The 11,840-nt window shown below is 37.2% G+C and overlaps 2 protein-coding genes across 2 annotated transcripts; one reads left to right on the forward strand and one right to left on the reverse strand.

Annotated features, from left to right (window-relative positions):
- Nucleotides 1–498: 498 nt before the first annotated feature.
- LOC308703883 (uncharacterized protein) lies at nt 499–3,848 on the reverse strand. Its single transcript, XM_081387890.1, has 2 exons — nt 3,750–3,848; nt 499–2,296 (listed from the first exon to the last, which is right to left on the reverse strand). Exon 2 carries the CDS (start codon nt 2,085–2,087, stop codon nt 849–851), a length of 1,239 nt encoding a protein of 412 aa, XP_081244016.1. The 5' UTR covers nt 2,088–2,296; nt 3,750–3,848; the 3' UTR covers nt 499–848.
- A 1,154-nt stretch (nt 3,849–5,002) lies between these two features.
- On the forward strand, nt 5,003–11,392 carry rrp15 (ribosomal RNA processing 15 homolog). Its single transcript, XM_081388515.1, has 5 exons — nt 5,003–5,116; nt 5,715–6,013; nt 6,862–6,959; nt 7,078–7,264; nt 10,261–11,392. The coding sequence occupies exons 1-5, from the start codon at nt 5,068–5,070 to the stop codon at nt 10,408–10,410; spliced, it is 783 nt and encodes a 260-aa protein (XP_081244641.1). The 5' UTR covers nt 5,003–5,067; the 3' UTR covers nt 10,411–11,392.
- The last annotated feature ends 448 nt before the right edge of the window (nt 11,393–11,840 follow it).

An 11,840-nucleotide genomic window follows, 5' to 3' on the forward strand; every position in this document is an offset into this window, starting at 1 on the left:
GAAATCAGTAATATTACTGAATTACTGCATTCAGAGTCTTTATCACTGGCAATGGGAAACTAGATTCTGACATTTTAATATTTGACACTTGTCACCATACTATATTATTATGTAGACGAAATACTCCAAGGCACTCGTGTGTTAAGTAAGCAGCCTTTTATGAACTAGGCTAAATCATTAAAACCAGTTAAAAACTACATTACATACTACATTATAGTATATTTAATTTAGTTCATTTTGTTAGGTGTACAAAGGTGTAGGTGTTACCTTTATGTTTTTATGCTATTTAACGGGTGAAATTACAGTACTGTTCGATATATATTCTCTGAAAAGTCTTAATATCTAAAACATGTTTGCCTATCAGGGAAATGGTCTTGTTTTTAAACCCGGTAAAGCCTGACATATGAAATAATTGAAATATATAATAATATGTTGTAACAGTTTATTGTGCCTTCAGACAAAATCTTTTTAAAAAATAAATAATTTATTGCACATATAAATGAAAACTGTAGTTTTAATAATGCAATTCAATGTTGATTGAGAGATGAATCATATCGCATACAAACATTTTTACATGATTTTTCTGAACATGATGTATGGATAATCAAGTAAACATTGCTACAGTATAGTCAGTGAATGTTCAACTTGAAATATTACTCACAATATCAAAGTTATTCTTACATTTACTTTATAAAAATCATGATCATGATGAAAAATATATTTGTAACACAACATGAAAAAAAACGTATAAACTATTAATTATCATATGAAGCACTACATCCACTGTTATATAGTCCATAGAGGCTGATTCTTGCCTATCCATTAGTAAAAAAGAACATCATGGCATTTCAGAAAAGATTTGTCATGGCAAAAATGTATGCCACACACACCTGAAGCCCTATTTTAACAATGTCCCACTTTCCAAACACCAAAAGGCCAAAGATCATGCCAGCAGTGGTTGCTATTGTTCCTCCCCACGAGGATGATTTCACAGCTAAAGCTGCAGCTGCTCCCATGGACACACCAGCCGCTCCAGCCGCCCCGCACAAAGCCCCCGCCGTACCACCAACTCCCAGCGTCAGCGCCAACGCTTCAACTATCATCAAAACACCCACTGCAACTACAGACGCCCACACTACCACCTTTCCTCCGGCCTCTCGTGCCATCGGACCACCGACTGTTGCACCTAAACCAACCTGACACACTTCTGACACGAAGAATCCTGCAGACACTGCCTGTACGGAGGATGTGTGTGTCATCCAGATGCTAATATTCTCCCTGCTTATGTTTTGTCCTGCCCTTCGCATTTTTACAGACATGCCTGCCACCTCCTGTCCGGCGTGAACAGTCAGCACAGCAATGGCAAACGTGGCAAACATTGCCATGCATCCCGTGAACATCCAAAAGCTCATACGCCGAGACCTCATGAGCCAAAACGACATGCTCAACACCAACACTAACAGGATGACAAAAACAAATCTGTAATCTCCAAACCCAAAGATGCCAAAGCCAGTGGTCACGAATGCAGTCACGGTCATCGGAATGCCAGAGAACGCAAGAAACTCCATGTATTTGTCCACCGCTTTGAGCAGCCGTTGTCGAGAAGTCCTTTTCTGCATTTCCAGTTCAACGCCCTGTCTCTTAATTTCTACTCTTTCTCTTTGTTGGGCCTTCCAAGCCTCTAGATCTTCCTCTTTCAGTTCCTCCATCTTGCTGGCAATGATCCGCTGCTCCATTTCCACTGCTGCCCGCTGCGATAGATCGACTTCCATAGCAAATAGTTTTGCTTGTTCTTTCCTGTTAAGTTCAGTAAAAATTCCACAGAATTCCCATTCCGTGCATGTAAACTTCACCAAGATGTACATAAATAGTTTTAAGACTGTGAAAATCCCCAATGCCCAAAGCAGGCTGACCATCCCGTAGCTCATGCTCAGTTTTTCAATGACGGCTCCTAGTGTTGCCCCGCTTGAGGTTGTGGCGATGCCCGCGGCCAGTCCTGCGGATGCCCATCCCTCACTCTTCCTCACTCTTAAAAGAAACAGGGCCACAGAGGCGGCTCCGAGGACCCCCGTCACCACCGCTGTCATCGATGTGATGAGCGCTGTAGTTCCTAGAAGCGAGCCCAGTCCCAGAGCCCCAACACTCTTAATGCCAGATACGACGGGTTTCAGATGGGTTCCTCAGATGATCCCGGTCATAATCTGATTCACTGGCACCTCCATGGCTCCCAGCGTACTTCCAGCCACTGATCCAAGCACAAAGCTAATGGCATACTCCATTAATGGGCTCTTGGTCTCTGGAAAAAAGTGAAGTATCAGCTGTTACAAGCTATTAACATCAAGTCAATAACAGAAAACAATAATGTTGACCTTTTCTTTTTTTTCTTTTTTTTACCAAAAAGCTAAAGTGTGTGTCACTAAATGGAATAATCACAGCATTTTTTTGGACCACAAAACAAATTTCTCTGCTTTTTGTCCCCTTTATTAACTTGGTTCCACCCCTTAAAGTCACAATGAATTGACAGATATTTTTTTCCACCATACTGTGATGTGCATTCGAGTTTGTGATTCACAAAAGAAAATGCAAGCGGGGCTTGGTTATATCCATTGGTTGTTTATTGGCTGGAGGCAGATCTGAATGCAAGCTTGCAGTTGATTGTAAGAAAGGGGCGGGGTTTAAACGGACTAAATGATTGGAGAAGTCCTGCATACATCACTAGAGAGAAGTCTGATATTTCACTGGAAGATCCAGTTATGACATTTAGATTAAGAATTACGAGGTCAAAAATAGTACAAATTTAACTAAAGATGAATACTTTACAAAAAAAATCAATAGCATGCACGATTGCACGCATCTAGAAAATTGAAAGGGTGAATTAAGTTTTTGTATTAAATTTAATTTTATCAGCTAAATGAAATGTTAGTTCAAAAGTTACTTTTTTTTAATATATTATCCAGAGGAAAAAGTGTTGACTGAAACATGCCGAGCCAGTTTAACCAGGTGCCGTTCAACATGATGGTGTGTGTATTGTGTCAACATGCAGGTTGTAGTTAAATATGAATGTGACAACATAGGTTTTAACTTCAGTCAACAAAACTGTTTTCCTTAATACAATTGAAGTAACAATATGTCCTTCTATACCTTTCCAACCATTTGCTGCCCACTGCACTTTAAATACACTTTATTCACACTTTGTGACATTCATTATACAGAATTGTCAAGTCATTGTCAGTGATTGTCAGTTTAGATTAAATGTTTGTAAATCAAAATTGCACAAAACAATTAATTTATTTTTTAAATGGCCATCTTTTATACCTAATAGTTTCTTCCTGTAGAAGGGTATGTGACACATACTGTAACATGTCCATAATTTTTTTTATTTTAAGATTTTATGTCAATATTTAGATATTAGTCCATGCATTTTCAATTAATATGCAGTTTTAACAAATACATGCATAATAAATATCTAAATATTAACAAGATGGTACACAAAAGTAGTTTTACAGTAGATGGATTTTAGCATATCACACCACAGTGGACATTTCAGCTTTCTAAAAATATTCCATGTTAACTAACCAAATATCTATTTCAGAATTGAACAATGGTAAGGAAAAACAACACTGCAGATATTATAATATGTAATCTATCCAACCTGCCATACCTTAGCAAAGTCTTCAATAACATCTCTGACCTCCAAGTTTTATAACTATTTTTCACCATTGTTAAATGTTAATCGGGTTTTGTCTTACTCTGCTGTGATGGCACCATGGTGATTCGGGCAAACAGGTAAAGTCCTTCCGCTTGAGTGTGTAGATATCACTCGCCCCGGCTCTCTCCTTTCCTTCAGTGCAGCTGAGACAGCAGCTCCTTTGCTGACAGCTCTGTATGTGTGTGTGTGGTAATACCAGTCATTTTTGACCTTGTGGAGACTTTTTTTTTTTTTTTTTTGGTCCCCATGAGAAGAGAGAGAGAAAAAACAGCTATTATGCAAAATTATTATTATTATTATTATTATTTTGAATATGTAAAACTGCAGATAACTTTTTGTAATGGGTAGAGTAATACAGTTTGTTCAGTGAGCCATTGTGTCTTGGAAAGCTCCCATAAAACAAGTGTGTGTGTGTGTGTGTGTGTGTGTGTGTGTGTGTGTGTGTGTGTGTGTGTGTGTGTGTGTGTGTGTGTGTGTGTGTGTGTGTGTGTGTGTGTGTTTGTTTATATTACATTGTGGGAACCAAATGGCCCCACAAGGATAGTAAAACCTGAGATCACCTCCATTGTGGGGACCAGCCAGCGGTCCCCGTGAGGGAAATGGGTTAATAAACATACTAAATGATATTTTTTTGAAAATGTAAAAATGCAGAAAGTTTTCTGTGATGGGTAGGTTTAGGGGTAGGGTTAGTGTAAGGGGACAGAATGTACAGTTTGTACTGTATAAAAACCATTACGTCTATGGAGAGTCCCCACAAAGATATGTGCGCCTGTTTGTGTGTGTGTGTGTGTGTGTGTGTGTGTGTGTGTGTGTGTGTGTGTGTGTGTGTGTGTGTGTGTGTGTGTGTGTGTGTGTTTGTGGCCTAGTAAAACTTACATTTTGGGGACAAAAAGATGGCAATAACCAAAATCCTTGTGGGGAGATTTGTTTGGTCCCCATGAGGGGAAAAAAAAAAGCTTATAAATACTAATTGATTTTTTTGAAAATGTGAAAATACAGATGGGTAGGTTTAGGGGTAGTGTAAGGTGGTAGAATATACAGTTTGTACAGTAATTAAAATGTCTATGGAAATTCCCCATACAATAAAGTTACCAGTGTGTCCTTGATGAATGTTTGTGTATGGGCTTCTCTCTTTTTTCATTGCAACGTCGCCTTTGTTTTTGTTTTTAATTGTTTTATTATTATTTTTTATTTTTATTTTATTGGGGGGTTGTGAAGTTCTGTCATGTTTTGCAATGATCGTGACGGGGATAACGTTACACAAAGAAAACGTCAAAACTAAATAGATGCGGAACCTTTCCTGAGCGCCTCTTGTTTCACACGGACTGTTTAGAGAGTACTCGTAAATATCAGTAAAGATGGCGACGCTCGTGAAAAAGCCACATGTCGTTGTTGAAGATGGAAATGGTGAGAAATTGTACTTTTACAGTCAATAATAATGTAGCACACATAGCATGTCCTTTTTCTAGGTTACGTATTATTAATCGTTAATCAAACGACCGTTCTTGACTCAAACTGGAACTCAAAAAGGAGTGATTCAAACTCGTTCACAGTAGATTGTACAGTATTTAGAATATACAGTCATCCTCTTTGCAATATTTAGTGACATGTTGGACAGCTGACTTGTCTTTGATAAGTTTTTTTATCTCAATGGATTACATTTAAACTGGCTAGAATTACACAGTTTAGGGTCATTCTAACTTTACGTACATACAACATGTGACTGCAAATTCTCTCAGCTAACTTCATAGGGTGCATCCTGAGATGCTGTTAACATGCAATTCATATATTTGAATTATATAACACATTTCAAGCATTTAAGCCTTTTGATCAAGAGATTCTGGAGATTCAGTCATTTGTGATTAACATTTCACTCCTTGTGTCTAACATTTGGTAAATTTTAAAATTAAGCAGAAACTGCTTGCACATAAACTGCAATGCCTTAACTATGTATGAAATTGATGTTGCATTGAATTTATTTTTCTTTCTTTCTGTGGATGTTCAGATGAAGAGTATGGAGTTTCTGATGACAGCATCAGTAATGATGGCGAGAGTGGACCAAGAAGTGATCAGGAGGGATCCGATGGGGAAAGTGATGTAGAAGACAGCGGTGATCAGGATGGAAAGAGTGAAGAAGAACAGAATGATGCTGAGGAAAATCCCAACGCTGGATGGGCCGAGGCCATGGCCAAAATCCTGGGGAAAAAAACGCCAGACAGCAAACCCAGCATCCTCCTGAAGAACAAGGAGCTGGACAAGATCAAGGAGAAGGAGAAGAAAGAGCGTCTTGAAAAAAAGAAACAGGTGAACTTAACGTTGGGTATAATTTGACCTTTGGCAAAACTGGGCTTTACCAAATTTTACCTGGGCTTTATGAATTTTAAAAAATGTGTTAAATTTTATTTCATATTAAGCTATCAAGGGCTGCAATGAACCGTGACCTTGCAAAGCATTTTTATCTGCTTTTTATTTTTTGGTAAAGAAATGATAACATTTAGCCAAATATGCTTAAAGGGATAGTTCACCCAAAAATGAAAATTTTGTCATCACTCACTCACAAGTTGTTCCAAACCTGTATGAGTTTTTTCTTCTGTTGAACACAAAAGATATTTTGAAGAATGTTGGTAATCAAACAGTTGATGACACCCATTGACTTCCATAGTATTTTGTTCCTACTATGGAAATCAATGGCTACCGTCAACTGTTTGATTACCAACATTCTTCAAAATATCTTTTGTGTTCAACAGAAGAAAAAACTCATACAGGTTTGGAACAACTTGTGAGTGAGTGATGACAATTTTCATTTTTGGGTGAACTATCCCTTTAACACAGTCAAGTGAAATAAGTAAACTCAGTGTACAAAACTGTTAATCACTATGGTACTAAAAACACTTTTAGTACCATACATTTCAAAATAAATTTATGGAGATTTATTAATTTCATTAATTTATCTTGGAGCAAATGTAGATGTTGCTCAATGATCATGTTCAGTTGTGAATCATGGCTGCATAGTTTTATGCTCAGTATGAACTTCTAAACATTTGAAGTAAGATTTTAAAAGGCTGAAAAACACCCGTTTTCTTCATTGCATTGGAGAGGTGTTAAAAGGCACAGCACATCAGGACATGTTTTTATACATATATAATGTACAGATTGATAAGAAACGAACATGGGAGAATATGTGCCGAGAGAAGCCTGATGTGGTCCGAGACCGAGAGCATGAGAGGAACCTACAAAGAGTTGCTACCAGGTGAAACCTCATTCAGTTCCTTTTTACCAACACTATTGTGATCAGCCAAGCAATTTATGACCTCTTGTGCTATTTTCAGTTTAATGTAGTTCATTGTTTCTTTGTGTGATGCCTTTAGAGGTGTGGTGCAGTTGTTCAATGCGCTGAAGAAACATCAGAAGAATGTGGATGAAAAGATGAAGGAAGTTGGGGGTTCAGAGAGAAAGAAATCCAAAGTTCTGTCCACCGTGTCCAAGAAGGACTTCATTGACGTACTTCGAGGAGCAGATGTGGCTCACGCATCGACCACGAAGAAGGAGAAAGTGGTGAGATTACTTCACTTTCCCCATACACTTGTTCTCTCTCTTTCCTCTTCCTCTTTTACATGGCACATTTTCCTTGCTTCCAGTCAACATGAAGTCAAAATGTACTCCATTTACCAGTGTAAACTAAAACAAAATCAATTTAACTAAAATATAAATATTAAATGAAAAAATAGATATTATGTCTTGACATTTAACTGAAATAAGATTAATTTGAAGTATTAAAAATACCAAAACTGAAATAAAAAGTAAATTCAAGATAAATGTAAAATGTTTTATATATATATATATATAAACTAATAAAAATAAGTATTCTTTTCCATTCAGCAATACACGTGACGGAAGTAAAATCAGTTGTGAATGCCATTTTATGTTCATTTTATAATAACAGCATTGTCATTCAGTGTGGATTTACGGTAGTCAAATTATTAACCATTGCCACAAAATAATTTTTTTGCTCCTTTGGTCGAAAGGTGTCTCGAAGATCTTCACAGATCACGTCCTTAAACACAGTCTTTGGCATTTAATGTTAAAGGTTTTTTACTCGTTCTCAATATTACTAAATATTTAGGTTACATGGAATGAGTTGTGAGCAGCATGTAGACTTTGAAGTCAAGAAATGCATTGTTGTTTTTAAGAATGTCCCGAGCTGATCTCAAGGAACGGTATCGGGGCCGATTAAGGTTTTGCTATCCTGAGCCCGATCTTTATTTTAATGTCAGGTGTCATGCAGTAGGTGGCGTTATGCACCTTCAAGTGGGTTTGATAACGGCCATCAAAAGAAGCTCAAATGTGTGTGCGTGATGCTCGAGAACATCATGCATGTTTGAGCTTCCGTGTTTTGCATATTTAATGCGCACTTTTGTAGCAAAACACTTGAAAGTCTTTTATGTATTGTTTATTTATATCTGCAGTCTGACTGTCTGATCTTCTAATGAACTTGAAGTAGGGGTGGGCGATATGGCAAAAATATCATATCACGATTTTTTTCAGGAAAATCACGATTAACGATTTTATCACGATTCTTTTTATGTTGGTTTTACTATTTTGTGACTTAGCATTACAGCCAATCTAATGTCCATATTCTAAAAACAAAACCTTAGGTAACAAAAAATAAATAAATGGCAGACAGGGGCAAAGATAAAAATATTTGTCATTATTTTCTTTGTTATTAAATATTAAGATCACAGATACGCATTACACATACACAACTTAATATACAAATTAAATAGGCTAAACAGTGTTTTATGTTTTCAGCTACAGTAGGTGTATTTAACAGTAGCATTGAAGAAAGTAATTAAATGAACAAATATGAAAATAAAACAAAACAGACTTCACTGTATAAATTAAACATTGATTCTTATTAAAGCTACTATTAAAGTTATCAGTCAAGAGCAGTGAGTGATTTTCTCTTTGCATTTTGTTGTTTTATTAACATTAAAGGGATAGTTCTCCTAAAAATTCAAATTATCATAATTTACTCTCTCAAGTTGTTTTAAACTCGAATAAGTTTCTTTCTTCTGTTGAAAATAAAAGTTATTTGGAAGAATGTGGGTAACCAAACAGTTGATGTACCCCAGTGACTTCACTATATTTTTCTCCTATGGAAGTCAATGGGGACCAGCTACTGTTTGGATAGCAACATTCTTCAAAATATTAATATTAGAAAAATATTATAAAATATTAGAAGGAAATGAATACAGGTTTGGAACAACATTAGTGCGTAAATGATGAGATAATTTTTATTTTTTTTAATTACTATCCCTTTAAGGACAAGCGACAGCGTGTTTACTATTGTTACTGTCTCTTTAAGAGTTGCGCGCGACGCGTCTAATATACACGCATTAGACAAGCAGATTTTCTCTCCATTTTCTCAAGTTTGCTTTCACTTTAGACATAAACGACTTTATGTGAACCTTGTGCGTATTTAACAGTATAAGCACAATAAGACTCGAAAGATAACTAGTCCAGTATCCAGGCGCTGGTAGACAGGCTTTTAGTGCATGTGAGCTTCACATGTACGCGCTGAGGAACGCACACGTTAGAACAGCGCATCAGCGCGCAAATTAAATGTTTAACCGACAAGGCATTAAAGCACATGCAAATTATGAACTTTTGTGAACTGCAGTGTCCCGTTCCATTGCGTTAACATTTTATGTGAATATACGTCGCGTTGTTCAGTATGTTGGGACAGAGGCGCCAGAACAGATATAGGCTAATGCACGATTCTACGATATTTCTTCAAAAACAGATCGTGGAGACATTTTAATCGCCCACGATCAAAAATCGTCATATCGCACACCCCTAACTTGAAGTGTGCATCAAGCACTTGGAAAATACAAGTATCGGGACTCACTCTCGGCAGACACTCTACATTCAGTGACTCAGATCGAATCGGGGGCACAAAAAACTTGATCAGGACATCCAGTTCTTTTGCTTTTCTTAAAGTCCCCCTGTAGTCAATAATTGTATCCCTTAACTCATCTTTGATCACCAAAATTATATTTAAATGTTTTTTTTTTCTTGAAAAACTAATACTTAATGCCTTAATTTTAATGATGCTTTAATGTAACTCTGCACCCTTGCCTCATATAGTATATGTGGTTCTATGAATATGCAAATAAGCCCCGCCTCCACTCACTCAGCTCAGGCATCCACTCATTGACGATCACACGTTGATCTGATTGGTTACAAGGTAGTTTGTGACGTCAGAAACACCAGTGATTTCAAACCGTGTCTTTGGTTCACTGCAGTTTTAAGGAGAAAATACTCAGCAATGGTGTCGACTTATGAATTGGCAGTCTTAAAGCACGTTAAAAACACCACATAGACATATAAACAACATTATAAGCTGGATTTTTCTCCACAGTGTGGGACTTTAATTTCACTCATTGTGTCCACTTGCTGGCACGGTTTACATTTACACGCCTTTTTGAATTCATTCATGTGTGTGATTTATGAGACTGATTCTTCTAACTTGTTCTCTTGATTGATCGTAGCGGCCTGCAGAGGTGAAGGTGGAGAATCCATCCTGGAGCGTGTTAAAGGATGATTTCATGATGGGTGCATCCATGAAGGACTGGGATAAAGAGAGTGATGAAGAGGACAGACATGAGCCTTCTGAAGACTACAGCAGTGAATCGGACTGATCCATGTGCATCGTGTAGTGCATACATACAAGTCTATTTCCAGACCCTGCGCACAGAGAGAGAAGACTCGACATTACCCAGAGTTCTCAGAGGGTTGATTATTGATACTGGAGTTAGGGACAGACACTCATCTGTGATGTTGCCCTGATCTCCTAGTAAAGCTGGGTCTTTTTCTGAGTGCATTGATGAGTGCTGCAGGTTTAGCCAAACTTCAGCACTCTATTTCTGTATATAGTCATTTATATCAGTGTTTTTTATGTTAATAAATCATTTCTGTCATGATTTCTGTTGTTTTTTATATTGGTGAAGTATATCATGTTGCAGTACGGAGAATCATGGCTGTTAGTTTCAAAATATTAGACCAATCCAAATATTGCGAATTTACAATTTAAGAAAAAAAAATGAACTTTATTAAGTGTTTATAATGTCATGTTCTTTTTGCCTTATTTTGGTAAAAATGTGTAAGGTACTGCGTTCTAAAGTCAAATTTCCATGCTTTCGACAGGCAAGAACTCACTTGCACATATGTTGTTCAGCACAACCATGTTTATCCTTGCTGCTAGCAAACAAGGGATTCTCTTTAACGCTGTGTGCTTTTGTTCTTGGTTTGAGGATGAGATGTCATGCAACTTGTCCATTATTGGCCTAGCTTCTATCATTTGAGGAATTTGTGCACAAGTACTGTATAGTTAATTTGATGCTGAGCCCTTAACAACAGAAACCATGGGTGCTTTTCTTTTCTTATTGTCTTATTGTTCTCATCCTCATTTCCTTTCCTAGCTTTCTCCCGTCTCGTCTCCACCCCTCGTAGGGTGCGAGAAAAGAAAATGAGGAATCTAAGGAAATCTTATTTGTATATTGGAATATTCTTGATCATGCGAGCGTCACTTAAAAGCGTCATCAGCTGCGCTTAAGGGATCTGTAAAAGTTTGGTTATTTAAGAAATTCATAATAATAAAGCAAGATGCCCTTTTGAAATATGTGAGATGTATTGTTTATTTAAACTGAAGAGGTAAAATAGTTACAATTTTAAAGTTAATTTTTTTGTGACAGATGTGAAGGGAGAGGAGAATTTATACATGCGTCAGGTTTTTTTTTTGACAAAGACTTCTGCATTGGATACACCTGTGTATCTTCACTCATAGCTCATTTGGAAGCTTCCTCACTCTTTGCAGTGCAATTAGAGAATCGAGATGTCCTTCAAGATTGGTCATTTTGATCGTTTTTTTGGTCACAGGCTGGAGGACGGAGGAGCAAGTAATCAAGGAAGCATCAATTTGAGAATTGAAAAGTACCCTTTGTTGTTGGGCAAAGTTAAGTTCATAGACCGTTAAATGGATGTCCAGTCCTGGACTTGAAGGCCCAACGTATTGGAGAGTTTAGCTCCAACTTTACCCAACACACCTGACTGGAAGGGTGCTTCTCATTTC

Source organism: Scardinius erythrophthalmus (genome assembly GCF_964197995.2).
Source record: "Scardinius erythrophthalmus genome assembly, chromosome: 16".
Lineage (NCBI taxonomy): Eukaryota > Metazoa > Chordata > Actinopteri > Cypriniformes > Leuciscidae > Scardinius > Scardinius erythrophthalmus.